This window comes from Eschrichtius robustus, chromosome 6 (genome assembly GCF_028021215.1).
Source record: "Eschrichtius robustus isolate mEscRob2 chromosome 6, mEscRob2.pri, whole genome shotgun sequence".
NCBI classification, from domain to species: Eukaryota; Metazoa; Chordata; class Mammalia; order Artiodactyla; family Eschrichtiidae; genus Eschrichtius; species Eschrichtius robustus.
Window position 1 is genome coordinate 71,585,786 of NC_090829.1, and position 19,044 is coordinate 71,604,829.

The 19,044-nt window shown below is 37.3% G+C and overlaps 1 protein-coding gene across 4 annotated transcripts in view; it reads left to right on the forward strand.

The window, feature by feature from the left end:
- The first annotated feature begins 3,738 nt into the window (after positions 1-3,738).
- OPA1 (OPA1 mitochondrial dynamin like GTPase) overlaps positions 3,739-19,044 on the forward strand; it is a 92,676-nt gene continuing 77,370 nt past the window's right edge. For 2 of the 4 annotated variants that reach the window (XM_068546453.1, XM_068546455.1), the window contains exons 1-6: positions 3,739-3,961; positions 7,572-7,890; positions 8,551-8,647; positions 11,372-11,479; positions 12,532-12,585; positions 13,271-13,338. In XM_068546453.1, the coding sequence (XP_068402554.1) occupies positions 3,930-3,961; positions 7,572-7,890; positions 8,551-8,647; positions 11,372-11,479; positions 12,532-12,585; positions 13,271-13,338 (678 nt within the window). In that variant the 5' untranslated portion in view covers positions 3,739-3,929. The remainder of the gene's footprint in view (positions 3,962-7,571; positions 7,891-8,550; positions 8,648-11,371; positions 11,480-12,531; positions 12,586-13,270; positions 13,339-19,044) is intronic. The other 2 variants (XM_068546454.1, XM_068546456.1) reach the window with 2 other exon arrangements.

Consider the following 19,044-nt stretch of genomic DNA (forward strand, 5'->3'; position numbering starts at 1 on the left):
CCTCAAGGGATATACATAACTTTGAGTTCTTCTGTAGAAACTAAGGCTCCCACTCAGGTGGAGAACGGTAACTACAGGCTGAGTACAAGATTCCTGGAACAGGGTCCTGTTACCTCACCACCAACCAATCAGAAAAAAGTCATATATCCTGCAGCCTTCATCCAAAATCTTGTTTATAAAACTTCTTCCCCCAAAACCATCTGGGAGTTTGGGTTTTCTGAGCACAAGCTGCCCATTCTCCTTTCATGGTCCTTTCAAGAAACCTTTCTCTACTCCAAACCTCTAGGTTTGTTTGGCATCACTGTGTGTTGGGCACGTGAACTTGTGCTCAGCAATAGTCTAATAATTAAGTTGACATGAGACAGATAAATGGGAGACAATCAAACAAAAGTTTAATAACATGTATACATGGGAGAGACCCGGAAAAACTGTGAATCGCCAAAATGACTGAAGCCTTACCTTAAATATCAGTACCATCCTCAGCTAAAGACAAAAGAAGATGTTGGGGATAGGGGCTTGGGACTTCAAAGGGGAGAAAGGAAATCCACATGGAATTGGAAAAGTAAATATTTCCTAAATAAATGCTGGGCCATTCAGAGACAATTGGATGGAGACTGGATTCTGATCATTAAGAGTTTCCCCCACTGCACTTAGTCCATATCTTTTACAGATATCTCTGGTGATAGCTCTGTTCCTGCAACAGGCCCTCTGTCTAAATTCCTTAGGCAGCTAAGGGGGAGGTAAAAAAGAAAGACTTCTGAGTCTTCTGTTTCTTAAAAATAATCCACTTAAATTAACCTCATGCCAAAGAGACACATTTTGTGGTGGCACATTTTGTTCCCCTATAGCAGCCTACTAAGCAAAACAAAACCTAAGCCTCAAGGTTAAGAAATCAAAACCTAAAACAACCAATCAGAAACAGCCAACTAGGCTTTCCCAAATAAGGTAACCACTTAAAGTACAGCCAACCAAATAATTTCCTTTCTTCACTTCTGTGTCTTCTCCATAAAAGTGTCAATGGATGGATCACTTCTAACCAATTCTAGCTTTGTTACCGAATCCAATCTCACTCTGCTCGCCACACGACAGGCCAATAAATTGGGAGACGAGGTGTTGAGGCAAGGAATAACGACTTTATTCGGAAAGCTGGCAGGCTGAGAAGATGGCGGACTAGGGTCCCCAAAAACCATCTTATCGGGGTCTGGATGCCAGTCTCTTTTATAGAATCAGAGAGGGAGAGGCGGTGAGGAAGTAAAGTAAAAAGGGCCATGAGTCTTGCAAAACATCTCCCATGGCCTGCATTGAGGAGGGGATATGTTAATTTCTTCTTTCTGCAGCCATTCACTGGTGGGCAGGGTCAGATTGTCTCCCTGTGAGCTGAACAAAGAAAGGCACTTTAGTTTAACATTCAGGCAGAGGGGCAGGGTTCCCTGAGGCAGGCCATCATGTATGATTATAATAACAAAGGCAATGAAAAGCAAAGGTTAAAGTCAAAGAAACAGATCCAGCATGGAGTCAAAATTGGCTCTTCCCTGTTACAGCTGGGTACTGCTTGATTTGAATAATTTTTGATCAAGTAAACCCTTAAAATTTTTATTGAGTCAGTTTATCTTTTAATGATGTTGATTCCGATCTTTTGCTATTTCATACAATGCAGAAAGAAACAGCATGTATACATCTTTGCATGACTTGTAAGCAGATGAAGTAGAGGGCCTGGAGGAAGAAAACTACCTATGGCTTTCATGGCATTAGAGAAGGCATTCTGGGCCAAAGCCATTGTGTGATCTCAGCCTGGCCACAATGCTTCCCCTCAGGTCTCAGTAATTAACGATCTTAAGGGAACAAAAGAATGCAGAAACAAACAACTGTTATCAGGCAAGAGAAGCAACAGTAGCAAAGAGAATGTATCAGTTGTAAAGACTCCCAGTTCTGTTTCACTAGTAAAGATTAGCCTGAAGCCTCAACCACCAGATCAACTGGCACCTAAGGGATGATGATGTTGACCTTTTCTGACCTGTGTGACTCCAATCAACTCAAGCTTGGACTCTGTTGACTGCCCAACCCCTTCATGAACATGCACGTTCCCTTAGCTTACAACTTCCCAAATTTTGCTGTTGGAGGAATCACTGCTTTGGGAGATTCCCAGTTTTCTCCTCACTTGCTGCAGGGAATAAATCCTTTCTTCTCCTGAACTTTGTCTTAGTTGTGTCTTTTGGCTTGACACGCACCAAGAGGAGAACCCAGTTTTTCGGAGAACAGATTCAGTAGGCTAAATGCCTAGAAGTAGAATCACAAAACAAGGACTTTGTAAGATGTAAAGATAACCCATATATGAAAGGAGTTGCCATTATTTGGTTTCCACTTTTTTTCCCATAAAACAACTGGAATTAACAGTAACAAAGGAATTTTTGCATAAATCTACAATCCTGGGAAACCTACATTTTGTACAGATCAGTATAGCAAGTTCGCATTTGTACTTGCCATTAAAACAGTCACCACACTAAATATAATAAAGAAAATCCCAGAGTCCTTCATTTGGGAAGTTTACTAGCATAGGCTGGGTCTATATTTGGTGTTACTGTGAATGGATGCACACTGACTTATGAGTCTGATGATTACGGGGAAAGGAATTTTGTGTGTAGCATGTGCCGGGGGTGGAGTTCTTAAAATGAAGGGGGCATACCCGGCTCTCTGATATTGGGCCACTAATTGACTTCACTACCTTCCACAGGTCACATCCCTTGTATGGGCCCGTTTCCACATAAAACATAAAATGATAAGAGTTGGAATGGGAAAAGGGCATTTAAAGTCATAGAACTGACTTAGAGTACTTAGATAATGAAGACAGAGAAGAGAAGGGGTCCAGGATCTCAAGAGATCCTACGTTGAGAGTCTGGCAGGAGGAAATGGCAAAGGAGACTGGGGAGTAGCAGGTCCTTGAGAAAAGGTGAATGTGATGTCCTGAAAGCCAGGAGAGGGAAGCCGATTAAGGAGTGTGCTGAGATCCAATATTCTGAGCTGAACGCGGAGCGGTCCAGTGACCACTGGCAATATGGAGTTGTTGGAGGCTTTGACAACAGCAATTTCAACAAATTAGTGTGATTAAAAGCCAGATGAAAGCCGGTTAAGGAGTAAATGAACAAAATCATTTTTGACGCCTTTATAAACTGCACAAGCTTGTACCAAGCTCTTAGGTCTCCTAATTCATGACCCCTCTTAATCTGACCTTCAGAGATTCTAAAGCATTTAACTTGTCCAGTACTTCTCCAGCCTCCGGAGATTGCTCTAAGGATATGAAAGTACTTCGTAAACAAAGAGGCCAAACAAAGGAGAAGGGCAAAGGGGCAGCCGTGGGTTTTCATTAATCTATTCTATTACTCTATCTCTGTACTGTATTCATTTTGTATTCCCTAGGCTCCTCTATGCTCCTGCAATACCAAATTTTCTAAATGGTAGCCACCCAGTAAGAATTTATCACTCCGTATTTCTCGCCCTTCAGCCCCTGGCCCCACACCTCGACCCCTCCCCTCCCCAAGTCTTTAACCAGAGAGGCACGAGTTCACCATTCCACTCTGGAAACAAAAAGGGAGGGGCGGGGCGGGGCGGGGCGGGGTGGGGGGAGGGGAGGGGAAAATACTGTGGTTTCTACAGAGGCTTTGAGCGCATACGTGAGTCCTCCCCCCGGACCGTTTGTGCTGCCCTCCTAGGAAGGGGCGGGGGGTGGAGGTTTGCCGGACGGACTGAGTACGGGTGCCGAGCAGGCTCTCACGGAAGTCCATTCGCCACTGGGAGGCCCGCAGTGGGTGCTCTGTGCCCTTGTTGCCGAGGGCCTCTTCTTGGGTCATTCCTGGAGTAGGAGCCGGACTGGGGCTGACACCGGAGCTCCCCCCTGGCCGCCTCGGCGCCTGTGTGACCTCCTCGCCGGCGGGATGTGGCGACTACGCCGGGCTGCCGTGGCCTGGTAAGTGCGGGCTCCGACCTGGCCCCGTTATTTCTGGGGCCTCCAGAAAACGAGGTTGTCCCATCACTACATCCAGAATGTGCAGGTAACTCTCAGGCCAAGCAGAGAGCAGTTGGAGGATTCCGGGATATTTTTGAGGACCCGGAGTGACAAGAGCCCTGACTAGGCTTACCTAGGTGCTGGCCCCCGTACTGGCCCCTGTCCGTGTTCCTATGCCCCTCGGAAGATTCTGGGCGCTTTTCAGTCTTGGCCTTTTCTATGTCCTTTTGTGCCTGCCCCTTTCACCCTTCTATCCTCGCTGTTATCTCTGTCTCTGGTGGCTTCTTCTGTCCGGGCTCTATGACTCTAACCATGTGTCACCCTTGCCGCGTCTCTTAATTCTCACTGTCTTTTTCTTCTACCTGCACGCCAGCTTACATTGCTTTTGCAGGTACCTGAGCTCTTCTCTCGGGGTGAAGGGGACTCTGCCTCTTTCCTTAGTACGCTGAGTGAACATGATTTGGAGTCAGATCTGGAGCGGTGACGCATACATGTAGTGTCAGAGATGGTGATCAGAGATGGTGATTAGAGATATTCTCTTAATAGCAGCTTTTTTCAGAGTTGAGGAAGGGAGACTTGCTTTTTGGATGTGAGGTGGTGAATGTAGCACCACCTTTCTAATCACTGTGTTATTGTTGCCCTGGTCTGTGTTAATCCTAAACCGAAAATCATAGAAGTGTTTACATTTCTATGGGTTACTATGTGCATTTTAATGAAATTAAATTTGACTTTAATCTTTACACGTAGCTGTGTTCTAGTATCCTTAGATATCTTCAGGTTTAACTCATTGTTGCAGGCATTTGATGAGAAGTAACATACATCAAGCAAGGTTGGAAAAACTTGGTTTTCCTGAATTAACTCAGTCTCTAAACACCTGTCTTGAATTTTTTTCGGAATGTTTTAAGTGGTGTAATTTATAGTGTTTATAAGTGATGGGATCCATTTGTTTTATGAAGGTTAATTTGAGTCTAAATTTAGAACTGAATGGCATACAATAGTTGAAGTTTCAGTCCATTAGAATAATTGAATAAGTTACTTCTAATGTCATGGAATTTTAATTTCTGAGTATATCCCCAGCCCTTGGTACTGAACTAAGTTATTTACAACCTTTTTATTTCTACTCAGTATTTACTGGGGAAATATATCTAATTTTCTTTAAATAAGAAAAGACTTTGCAGAAAATAGTGTACTTTGTTGGAGCAATTAAGATATGTAGGAAAAACTTTAAAAATCGAGTTTCCAATCGACTAATTATCAACTGATAATTGTTTATTCAATTGGATGCTGTCAGCTAAATTGTTTCTAAAGTTACTATTGACTCTGTAGTCATGGCTTAAAATGTCTTATGTTGATAGCACAGTTTAGCTGCCTGCAGAAGTAGAGATGCGGACGGTCAGATGCCCCAAGTTCTGGAGTTTGTCTTTTGATGTAGCTCCTATGCATGTTATGAAGGAGTACATTTAAATTCTTACTCTTTAATAAATAAACATTCTTTGACATATATATCTAAATATGTGCTCATAGACATGTCAGAAAACCAATGACCAACATTTATTTAGGTGCAATAAATATTTGCATACAATTGTTGAAAAAATAATAACATGCTAGGAAACAGTACATAGGTTAAAAGCAGATGATGGATGAGTGTGAATAGATGATTTCTGGGGTTGGGGTCGGGGAGCCTTGTTTTGCATCACATTTGATTTTTAGTTTGGCCTAATATAGAAGTATATATTCAAATTCCTTTTCCACCATTCACTAGTCATTCTACCTTAGGCAAGACACAGTTTAAAAAAGCAAGTTGGTAAAATAAGGATACTTACCTTACTGGGTTTTTTTGAGAGTTAACAGTAGCATTTGTGTAAACATTTGACATAATGCCTGGCAGTTAGATACCCCTTTCCCCTCACTGTCCTTCGTCACAACATTATTTCAATGTTCCTTGATTCCTATTCCTTAAGATATTTCTACTCCCGTGTAATTAAATGAATTACAAATTTATTCTTTAGTATGGGGCCTGGCCCATAGTAAGCACTATGACTGTGTGTTGAATAAGATAATCAGGCGTATGTTTGTTGGTAGGAGACTTTCATTCTCTGCCGGGAAGGACAGGAGGAAAGAGCTCAGATAGTAACATGTGCATTTAGATTTTTTTCTCTTTGGGGTTTCCCCCCCCCCCCCGCTTTCTTTCTTTCTTTTTCTGGGGAGCCAGGTACATGAGGTGTTAATAATTTTTCCTTAATTTCCATTCCTGGACCGTCTCAGGATTGTGAAACATAGATGAGAGGGCAAAGAATAGATGTTATAAGCTACTGGAACTTTTGTGCTTAAAAGTAAAAGTTTACACGCCTTTTTTTGTATAGGTGCATCCATAATTCACATTTATTTTCATACCACCATTTTAGCCTAACATTACATGAAATCTTTTCGTACATCTACATGGTCTTCGTATTTATCACTTTAATGGCTATACACAGTATCCTCTGTTGTTTATGTACCATAGTTTATAAATTTATGTTCTTAATGTTAGATATTTAAGTGGTAACATTTTTTGCTATTACAGCACATCTTTTTTTAACAGTTTTATTGAGGTATAATTGACATACAGCACTGTATAGGTTTAAGGCGTACAGCATAGTGATTTGACTTATATGCATCATGAAATGATGACCACAGTAAGTTTAGTGAACAGCCATCGTCTCATATAGATACAAAATTAAAGAAATAGAAAAAAATATTTTTTATGATGAGAATTCTTAGGATTTACTGTCTTAACAACTTTCATATATAACATACAGCCTGTTAATTGTATTTATCATGTTGTACATTACAGTCTTAGTATTTATTTCTCTTAGAACTCTAAATTTGTACCTTTTGACTGTCTTCATTCAGTTCCCCCTTCTGCCACCCCCTTCCTCTGGTAACCACAAATCTGATCTTTTTTCTATGTGTGTTTGTTTGTTTGTTTGTTTGTGAAGTATAATTGACCTACAACACTGTGTTAGTTCCTATTACACAACATGGTGATTTGGTATTTCTGTACCATTTCAAAATGATTACCATGATGAGTTTAGTTCGGATATGTCACTATACAAAGATATTTTGTTTTCAACTTTACTGACAGCAAATAGCTGTCAGTAGTTAATAAAATAAGTCTCTACCTTTTTTGTTTTCAGTTTTGATTTCTTGGACCAGGATCATAGCCCACATATAGTAAATTAGGGGACAGGCTCTGGAGTCCCACTGCCTAGGTTTGAATCCCTCCTTTACTCCTTATGTCAGTGGGGACTTCAGCAACTTACTTATGTCTGTCCGCCTTTTCCTCGTTGGTAAAATGGGGACGATACTAGTACTTTTATCATAGGATTATCAGCAGGATCAAATGAGTTAGTTCCTGCTGCAGGAGTGCCTGGCACACAGTAAATGGTTAGTAACTGTGGGCTATCGTAAGGCACGGTGTGATTGGTCATGTGTGCCTGTGTGTTTTCACTTTTGCATATTGCTCTTTTATATCGTTTCCTTTGCATTGTTTCCCCATCTGATCTTTCTCCCACACCTATTTTTCTTTCAGTGAGGTCTGCCAGTCCTTAGTGAAACACAGCTCTGGAACAAAAGGAAGCTTACCACTACAAAAACTGCATCTGGTTTCACGAAGTATTTATTATTCGCATCATCCTATCTTAAAGCTTCAAAGACCCCACTTCAGGACCTCATTTCAGCAGTTCTCCTCTCTAACTAACCTTCCTTTACGTAAACTGAAACTTTCTCCAATTAAATATGGTTACCAGCCCTGCAGAAATTTTTGGCCAGCGAGATTAGCTGCAAGACTCTTAAAACTTCGGTATCTCATACTCGGATCTGCTGTTGGGGGTGGCTATACCGCCAAAAAGGTGAGTTTAACTTTCCTACTGCTTTTCCAATTATTCCAGCATGATTGTTTTAAGGTTTCTTAGCATATGTCATTTTTCTTTAGTGCAGTAGAATGTAATTAGATGTTTAAACATTTATTGTGTGCCTCTATTATGTGATAAATTGTTTTAATGGTGATAATAGGAAAACGCTCTCTGAATCTTAGTTATTATAAGAGATGAAAATGACCTAGTGGAAGGAGCACTGGTCTGGGAGTAAGAACACTTAGGTTTGATTTTCAGCTTTGCCATTTAGTAGCACAGGCAGGGAAGTAAGTGGCATGCTCATGCAACTACTTCGTAGCAGCTCTGGGACCAAAGGTGGGGTATCCTGATCCCTGGTCTGTCTTCCTTGTATTCCTCAGTGTTGTTTAAAGCCAAATCATGAAACCCATTTGAAATAGGAGTACATTTTGAATTTTTCCATTTTCTGTATTTAGTAAAGGAACATTTACATGTTTTATATGCTTGTCTGCTAATTTATTTTTAGAAGAGCAGAGGCCACTTTGTTTCTAAAAATTTTGAACATAATACATTGCTCTTAGTAGCTTAGCATGTTTTAACAAAATAAATTTAAATAGTTTTTTTTATCTTTTATATGGCATTCAGATCATTTGATTGGCATACTTTCTTATCTTTTAGACTTTTGATCAGTGGAAAGATATGATACCTGACCTTAGTGACTATAAATGGATTGTGCCCGACATTGTATGGGAGATTGATGAGTATATCGATTTGGGTTTGTATCAACATTAAAATACTTTTCTTGGTTGTATCTTTAGGAAAGAGAAATAGTTGTACTGAGATAGCTCCTTAACTCTAAGTTTAAGGTTGTAGCAGTTGTTTTTTTTTTTTTTTTGACATCTTTATTGGAGTATAATTGCTTTACAATGGTGTGTTAGTTTCTGCTGTATAACAAAGTGAATCCTGTGTACGTATACATATATCCCCATATCTCCTCCCTCTTAAGTCTCCCTCCCACTCTCCCTATCCCACCCCTCCAGGTGATCACAAAGCAGTGAGCTGATCTCCCTGTGCTATGCAGCTGCTTCCCACTAGCTATCTATTTTACATTTGGTAGTGTATATATGTTAGTACTACTCTCTCACTTCGTCCCAGCTTACCCTTCCCCCTCCCCGTGTCCTCAAGACCATTCTCTACATCTGCGTCTTTATTCCTGTCCTGCCCCTAGGTTCATTAGAAGCTTTTTTTTTTTTTAGATTCCATATATATGTATTAGCATACGGTATTTGTTTTTCTCTTTCTGACTTACTTCACTGTGTATGACAGACTCTAGGTCCATCCACCTCACTACAAATAACTAGTTTCATTTCTTTTTATGGCTGAGTAATATTCCATTTTATATATGTGCCACATCTTCTTTATCCATTCATCTGTCGATGGACACTTAGGTTGCTTCCATGTCCTGGCTATTGTAAATAGAGCTGCAATGAACATTGTGGTACATGACTCTTTGAATTATGGTTTTCTCAGGGTATATGTCCAGTAGTGGGATTGCTGGGTCATATGGTAATTCTATTTTTAGTTTTTTAAGGAACCTCTATACTGTTCTCCATAGTGGCTGTATCAATTTACATTCCCACCAACAGTGCAAGAGGGTTCCCTTTTCTCCACACCCTCTCCAGCATTTATTGTTTGTAGATTTTTTTTTTTGATACAGCAGGTTCTTATTAGTTATCCATTTTATACGCATTAGTGTATATATGTCAATCCCAATCTCCCAATTCATCACACCACCATGTTTGTAGATTTTTTGATGATGGCCTGTTGTAGCAGTTTTATTTTAATGATAAAAGTAATAGAATAGCAGAAAAAAAATAGGTAAGAAAAAAAATTATCCACTAGTTCATCAGTTTAACACAGCTGCCACGATCCTTAGGGATCAGTTTCTTTTAATTGTACCTATTTTGTGTATGTGGTTAATATTTTACTTTCCTTTTTAAGAATTATATAGTCATAGTGAACATACACTTTGCTATCTTGTCTTTTGCTACCTAACACATTTGTCAGCATTTTCTACTCTGCCGAGCAGCCTTCTTGAATATCATTTTCAATGTTGTATGATGTTACCCAGAACAGATGCACTGTGCTTCACCTAACTAGCTCCCTTTGATTGAGTACCTTGGTTACCTCTACTTTTTGTAACCAGGTTCCTTAAAAGCCTGCTAGTGTCCAGAGTAATTTCTCCTGTTAGTCTTTCATTGTTCCCTTTTTCAAATAATAGATAGATGAGAAAAAAAGTATATTTGCTAGTTATGATTGCCAGTAACTCATGGTGATCTTTAGAAAAAGATTTTTTCTGATGAAATTATTTTCCTCAGGTCTCTTTTTTAAGACTTTGTGTAGACATTTTTTAGACTTTAGCTTAGGTGTATATGGGGGTGGATTTAATCTCTGCATGCACTATTCACAGCACTGTCTTAAAGATAAAATTGTTACATTGACAAAGATATTTACAGGAAAAGCACTCCTTCAAATTATTTTTCTAACGTTTATGAGAAGAGCTTTTAATGTTATGCATTCACTAGTCCCACGCCGTAGTGACTGCAAGCCTGGGTTCTGAAGCTAGACCATCTAGGCTTAAACCTGACTCCCCCACTTTGCTGTATGTGCAGGTCCTGTTACTTAACCTCTGTGCCTCATTCCTTGTCTGTAAAATGGGGTTGATGAGAACTGTTTTGTAGCATTGACATGAAGATTAAACAAGTTAATGCTTTTATAGCACTTAGAATAAGACCTAATACATATTCTTATTTTGAGAAACTGTGTGTTTTATCTTCTTCAGAGAAAATTAGAAAAGCCCTTCCTAACTCAGAAGACACTGTAAAGTTGTACCAAACTTTGACAAAATTGTTGAGTATTTGTAAACAAAAATAAATACTTGATCACTTTGTAAATAAAGCTAGCAATAATAAAAGTAATGGCTTGTCTTGGGTTCAGAGACAGTTTTTTTGAAGTGGTAACAAGTGTAAGTCTTCCTAGGGAATACAAAAGGAGAGAGAAAAGTAATGGAATTCTGTTGTTAAACTTGAACTGGGATTTCATCACTTTTTTTTTAATTCAGGTCAGGTGCTACAAAAGATATTTTTTCTTTTTTCTTTGATTCATTGCCTTTCTGCTGTGACTTCCTCCCAAAAAATACTTCTGATTCCAATCCAGTGTTAACATTTATACAGTGCTTCTGTCTCAAGGCATTTAACTTATAAATCGAAGTTAACCCTCTAAACCGTATGTTTGGTGAGTCTTTTTTTAAAAATTTTCATGGCTTGTCGAAGATCATCAGAATAACACATTGTTTCAGATATACGTAGCAGTTGTAGTTGGAATAGGGAGAAAAATGGAAAAAATATTTAAATTTAAGTTTATATATGATTATTTAAATTGTATGAGTGTTTCAATAGTCAAATTCTTATTTTGAGACTATTTCTTTTCTCTTCTCCAGAGAAAATTAGAAAAGCCCTTCCTGATTCAGAGGACCTTGCAAAATTGGCACCCGACTTTGACAAGATTGTTGAAAGCCTCAGCTTATTGAAGGACTTTTTCACCACAGGTAAGGAAGGACGTGTGTTTGATCTCGTTTAAAATGTCGGGAAACACAGAGGAAAAATACTTAAAATGTATTCATTTGTTTATTTCCATCTTTTATTTATTTATTTATTATTTTAAATTAACATTTTAAAAAATAAATTTATTTATTTTGTTTATTTATTTTTGGCTGTGTTGGGTCTTCATTGCTGCACGCGGGCTTCCTCTAGTTGCGGCGAGCGGGGGCTACTCTTCCTTGCAGCAGGCGGGCTTTTCATTGCAGTGGCTTCTTTTGTTGCGGAGCACGGGCTCTAGGCACGCGGGCTTCAGTAGTTGTGGCACGTGGGCTCAGTAGTTGTGGCTCGCGGGCTCTAGAGCGTGGGCTCAGTAGTTGTGGCTCACTGGCTTGGTTGCTCCGCGGCATGTGGGATCTTCCTGGATCAGGGCTTGAACCTGTGTCCCCTGCATTGGTAGGCGGATTCTCAGCCACTGCACCACCAGGGAAGTCCCTATGTCCATCTTTTAAATGAAGATATTTAGTACAAATAAAAGCCAGGTTTTTGATAAAAGGATAAACACGAAGTTTTGTTGCTCTGTGGTTTTACAATTTTTTTAATTTATTTTTATTTTTTGGCCGCGCCATGCGGCACACGGGATCTTAGTTCCCTGACCAGGGGTCGAACCTGTGCCCCCTGCAGTGGAAGCACGGAGTCTTAACCACTGGACCACCAGGGAAGTCCCCGTGGTTTTAATTTTTGTTTAGCCCAACAAAATGAAAATTTGCAAGAACTTAAACATGCTTGGCTTTAGTCAGTGAGGGAAAAATAAATCACTTGTTCTTGACAAGTAGATGATACTTCCTATGTGTTTGCTGTTCATAATTGCTTAGAGCCGATTTGGTGATTTTGAAACAAATTTAATTATAACGGACCATAATGAGTAGAATTTACTAAGGTTAGTTCTGGTGTATTTGCCCAATTCTGCCCTATCATGATATAAATCTGAGGTCTCAGACATCTTTGTTTGCTCATTGTTAAATTTTACATTTCTATTTCCCCCTTTGCTGATTTTTCACAGGTCACAAATTGGTTAGTGAAACCATAGAAGCTTCTGACCTACTTCTCTTGTTAGGTGTGTAAACAGATATTTTTGCTGATCTTAACATGCCTTTTAAATGCATCTAATAAACTAGCTGCAAATAAAATTGCAGACCAAATTTATAATATTGCTTATGCTGAATTTTAAAATGTCAGAATTATATTGGGCAAATTCATTATCCTTTAGGTGGAAATAATAAAATAATTTTTTTGTGGTAAAACTAAAATTCCTAAATATGTGTGTCTATATTATAAGATTAAAGCTATTAAAAAGAAAGTTTGCTTAACCAAAATATTTTCTTGAACCTGATCTGATTGTTTCTGATAATTGAAACGAAAGTCATTTTAGTTTGTCTCATCTGTCCTGTCACAGTTGACATTTTTAATTTAATTTTTTTACTGTATATGGTCTGTAACGGCAGTAGTGTATGGCTGAACTGTAAGTACTCTCATGTAAAATAATCCTTATCAAAGATAGCCTTATTTTTTATTGTAATTTTCAGTGATATTTTAAAAAATCTGTTAAACATGTCCTATAATGGTTTTGAAAATTTTTTTCTTAGGTTACCACTGCATTCCTTAAAATAAGAATAGCTTTCCAAAAAGTGTTTTTTGCTCTAAAAATCCTTTTATCTTTCAACCGACTAAACATAATTTGGATTTAGTTTAGGCTATTGACTTCACTGGAGAATTTAAAGGACTGCATATTTATCTTTAAGGTTCACCTGGAGAAACAGCATTTAGAGCGACAGATCCCGGGTCTGAAAGTGACAAGCGTTATAGAAAGGTACGTATAAAGGAGCATTCTTCACATAGATAGTCTTGAAAGATTTTTAAAAGTTTTTACCTACCCTGGAAGATCTGAAAATGGTAACATCCGAGAAGCAAACATAAAAGCATCCAGTGGAGGTATTGTTATTATTCTTGGTACAAAATGCAAGGTATTATTCAGCAGTTCTGGAAATATAATTGGAGAAGCTAGTTTCCCTCAAATATGTCTGTGAAATATTAGTTTCCAGGGTTGTCCCCAACAAAGGGTTTTGTTGTTAAATATGTGTGGGGGAAAGCTGGTATAAATAAAACAAACAGGCTTCTTTTCTTTTCCCTAGGATTTCTCAGACCTTAATATATGCATGTGCATTGTGAATCTCTGAGAGAAGTCAAAGTGTGCAGGGTTTTCCAGATTTATTTAGCAACAAAACCCTTTTTCCATGAATACCTTTTAGGGACTAATGTTTCATGATATACAGTTAGGGGAAATATTAAGGGAGTAGCAAGTTTGTTACTAAGGGATAAATAGACTTCTGTTACATTGATAGTCAACAGAATTACGTATGGGGTTATTTAGGATATGTTAATTTCAATTCATGCATTAAAACCCATATGAAACTTTTAGGAGAATTGCTGATGTAGAATAACATGCATTGTTGTGTATTTATATTCATATGTTAACCTGATATTGTCTTACTCTTCACTTTTTTCATCTTTTGAAATTAGTAAGATAACTGATTCCTTGGAAGTTTTTGTTTTTTTTTTAATAATAACCTAGATAAATAAATATCTGGAAAAAATACTCCATGAACATTTAAAAATTAAATGATGAAGGTTATTATGGTTTTAAATCATTGAGGTAAATAATTTTATGTTTTTTGGGGAAGCAGGAAGAAAGTAATTCCTATGTGTAGATTTCCATCTTGTTTCCTGTCCTTCAACTTTGAGCTTTTTACATGATATTCCAAGTTTTAATTATATTTCAAAAGATTTTTTTTCTTTTGTCTTTTAACTTGATCTTTTGGAGAAAACATTTTTCAAAATGTATGTGTATACGTGTGTGTGTGTTTGCCTTTTAACTTGATCATTTTTGATAACCTTTTCCACTGGCATTATTTTAACCAAGAGATACCCTTGACTATACATGCTACTGGGAAGAAAAATTTGAATAGAAATTAGCCTATGATGCACAGCTTATTTTGAGCCAAGCCCTTGGCCCTTAATGCAGATAGACTTAATGTGCATAGAAAAGCTAATCTAACTGGGGAGAAGGAACCCCTGTTACAAGTATGGTAGTATGGTTTTTGAGCGACAGGATTTCTTGTTGCCTAGATCGGTTAGGGGAGGCTTGCATCTCTCTTCTTTTCTGATATGGCCTAGGATTGTTTTGGTAAATGAGAATCCTGTTTAGGACCTGACAGATAATTCCCTTAAAATCCTGCTAAGGTGATAAATGAGTAGTAACTGATAAATGATCAAGAGGTCTGCAGTATAGAAGAAACAAGAGAACCGATCTCTGGGAATTTATTTATATTTACAGATTTTATTTTATACAGTAGACATGAGAGCAAATTTATTGCTTTATTTTATAATTTACTTTGCTTGAAGATAAGTGCTGTTGTAGACTATTCTTAACTTTTTCATAATTGATGGTGATTATCTTGCCCATTAAAAACGCACCAATTATTTACAACTATTTGTCATAAATTAAGCCATTTTCATTATAGCTTAAATCAGATAGTATTAAATGCTAGTATAAATGTTTACTATACAGAAAAAGTATTTTCAACCTCAACTAGTGGTTTTAAATTTTATTAATATGCAGCATTATGTTTTCAAGGCTTGACTGTTACCTGTGATATTTGAAAATAATGAACTACTCAGACAAGACGCAGATAAACTGATTGTAAGAGACTTGTCTGTAAGTTGATGGTTGAATGTAAGCATGGAAAGGGAGACCTTAGCAGAAGCCTTTTTGAAATTATTCTAAAGCATCAAATTTGAAAATTTGGGCAATAATCAGAGGTGGTAGGATGGCATCCAGAGTTCAGGTGATACCTTTTTGATTGGTTCAGTCTGGTGTCTGAGAGCCCCAAGATTTAAAATGGTGCTCATGCCTTAGCTTAATGATTGTTGGGTTTATACCAAAGTTTCTGGCTAGACTTCTATTAGAAATGTAAAAGTAAATGTGAATCAGATTTTTTTTATGTGGTAATAAATTAAAAACATTTCGACTAGAAGTAAAAAGAAAAACTTGTTCTTTCTAATAAGAGAACACATCTGGAAAAGTGCTGGCAAGTAGAGGGACAATTAGGAACCTTTCTAAGTCAACTGAAGTGAAAGTGACAGGGAGTTGCAGGAACACAGATGCCAGATTGACTTGAGTCAGGCAGAGTGAACCACACAATAGACAGATTACCTGTGGTTCGCAGTCTGTGGTCACTAGACTTTTAGGTGTTCTGGAAAGTTGTGATTGAGGTCTTCAAAAAGCATGTATTCCTACATAATGCTACACAGGCTAACTAAACATCAAGTTTCTTTGATTTTGCCTGGATTTATATCCGTTCAGTTTGTGGACAGTAGTTATGTTTATCCAAAGTTCTTGATAAATAAAAAAGGGAAAAATACTGAAACCACATTTTAGTAAATGCTTTTAGTTAATCAAAAATTTTTAAACTTGTGTTCACTATAGAAAAATACTAGAAAGAGCCCTTAGTGTGACCTGAATAATATTCTTGAGACCTGGAGACCTTTAGAACTACCTGAAGACAAATTCGGAATTGGAGTGGCAAGCCTTTTTTAGTGAATTAATGGACTCACCTGGTTTATAAGTCAGTAGATTTCTGTATATCGGTCATAGTATATACAGGTGACAGGACCACTTAGTGTATCTCCTTTTTTTAGATTCAGTAACATTGTTGTGTTCTAGTGAAAATTAATTTGCTAAATGAGACATTATCTGTGCTTTTGTTCTATCATGTTTCTGATTGCTCATAAACTTCTCATAGAAGTAAGGAATATGGTCATTCTGAAGGTTACAAGCCCATTTATAATTTACAGAAAATATTTGAAGTCCAAATCATAAAAAGTATTGTTACTCTTTAAAAATAATCATTAAATAGTAATGCTCTTCCTTTCCATGTTACTGTAATTCTTATTTGTGTGGCTTTACTTATTTTATACCTACCCTCTGAAATATCTCTCTTCCCTTTTCTCTGCCTAATTTCCACTCATCCTGAAAGCCCAGTTCAGTTGTCACCTTTGTGACGCCTTCCATAACCATTTTAGTCCCAATAATTATTCTCTTAACAATTTAAAACATTTGACAGATGAAACAGTATTTACTTTGGCTTTCATTCTTACTGTTTAATAGGCTATTTCTATCACAAAATCTCTGTTCTCAGAGCACCTAGGATAATGCTGAACTCTTAACACAATTCGTCCGTTGATTTAACTCAGTAAAAGTCTAATTTAAAGTAAGCAAATTTGATTAATGCTAACAAGAGTGGGCCCAAAGATTTTATGTAATGTATCTTTTTGCTCTGATTACCTTTGAATTTCTCCTGGCCTTCAATATTTGACAACTGTTGAGGAGAGCAAGAATGTGAAGGTAGCACTTATACTCGGAATTCTGAGTTGTAACAAAGCAGCGTTGCTTAAGTAGGACTTACATTTCTGGGATTCCTCATGCAACAAATAATGTAAACTGTGGCAAAATGAAATTCTCACAACCAGCACCATGAAATAGCTGCAGATTCAGGAAACTTAGGTTTCCTGAGCAGCTAACAATTGGCAACTATACTTGGTTAGATACTTGTTTTATTCCTTAATAATAAGCATATTGCATTTTTATGTCATTTAAAAAACATTAAATATATACTGTGTACATAACACTGTTTTTAGGTAATAATTTAGAACAAAGGGGATTTGGTAGAAATTGTAATATCGATAAAAACTATTGGTAATAGACTGATTTGTTCATCTCTTAAAATTATTATTTTTAGAAATTGTCCAAATAGTAAAATAGGATATGATATTTCTCAATTGGAGCAAATTAAATAATTCAAGTAGAAAGACATACTTCTTTCTGATATCCAATAATAAACATATTTTAGTTGGCTGTAAATATCTTGAGCTGAATTATATATTACTGGGAGGGAGGAAAATAGGAAAATAGATCTTTTTAGCTAATGAAATAGCAGAATTATTCAAACTTTGAAAAGTAGTTTAGTGCCTAGGAATATTTTTTAAATGGAAGGGGAAAGAAGTCTTCACTTTCATGAAGTTCTTTTCTGGACCCAAGTTACTTTTAAAACTAATAAAGCAGGGGTTGGCAAGCTTTTCCTTAGAGGCCAGATGGTAAATATTTTAGGTTTGCAAGCCCTATGGTCTCTAGGACTACTCAGGTAGCCCACTGTACTTTGTCAACTCCTTCTCTAAAGAGTAATTTACGTTTGCCCTCCAAAATATTATAGTTTTACCATTTTCCTCATTTAAATGTAAATTGAATGTGAAGGGTCAAAGGCACTTTGAAAATAGTGACTGTAGAGCTAACAGGTATCAGGTGCAGACTTTGGAGTCACACTGCCTGTATTCAGACTCTCTCCTTCCTATTTTCTGAGCTTTGTGACCTTGGATAAGTTCCTTAGCTTCTCTGAGTTTCTGGTTTCCTCTTCAGTAATAGAGGGAACCCTACCTGATAAGGGTTATTGTGAGCATTTCGTAAAGCCCTGTAGCACAAGATCTTGGCACATGATAAAACTAAATAAATATTAATATGATGATAATAACAATGATGATTATTACCATCTAACACTTTGAATTATTCCATGAGTTAGCATATTAACATTATTTGATTAATTTCCTCCCCTTTTCTTAATTCCTGTTGAATCTGTTCTGGGAATTGTGATAAGTGGGAAAATGGACTGTAGGGTTGATGTGTAGCTTACTTACAGAATAGGCAATTTTTAGGAAACCCAATTTGGATTTTATGCTGTAAACTTTGTATGCATTTTTAGGTAAAAGTAGGTTATCATTTAATTCATTCAAGCAGCAGACATGGGCCAAGCCCTATCCTAGATGCTGGCCATAACACATCTAACGTGTCAGGCCTTATTCTGTGTGCTAGGTATAAAAACAAACAAGGTATGGGCCCTTTAGAATACTGTTAAAAATATAGTATTGGGTTGGCCAAAAAGTTCTTTTGGGTTTTTCCATATCTTACAGAAAAACCCAAACAAACTTTTTGGCCAACCCAGTATTTTATTTTATTTTATTTTATTTTTTTGGCCATGCCTCCCAGGTTGCGGGATCTTAGTTCCCCAACCAAGGATCGAACCCCAGCAGTGAGAGTGCCAAGTGCCAACCACTGGACTGCCAGGGAATTCCCAAAAATATAGCATTTTAAATGTATTCACATAAGAATGAGTCATAATTTCAAGATTTAAAAAAATATTTTCTAACAAGCTTATCAACTTCTAGAGGTATTTGCAGCATTTTTAGTTGATATTTTGGTTTCTGGAGTTATCACTGATTTTCTTGGTCTGACATTATACTTTTTTAAAAACCCGAGAACACTGTACATGAAATATGGGACTATGAGAGCTGCAGTGTCAAATTGACAGTAACCAAGAGATGTATAGAGAGTATTCATCTGTGGTTGTTTACAATAACTATTGTTAAAGACCACAGTTAGTACATTTTTAATGTAATATATATCATT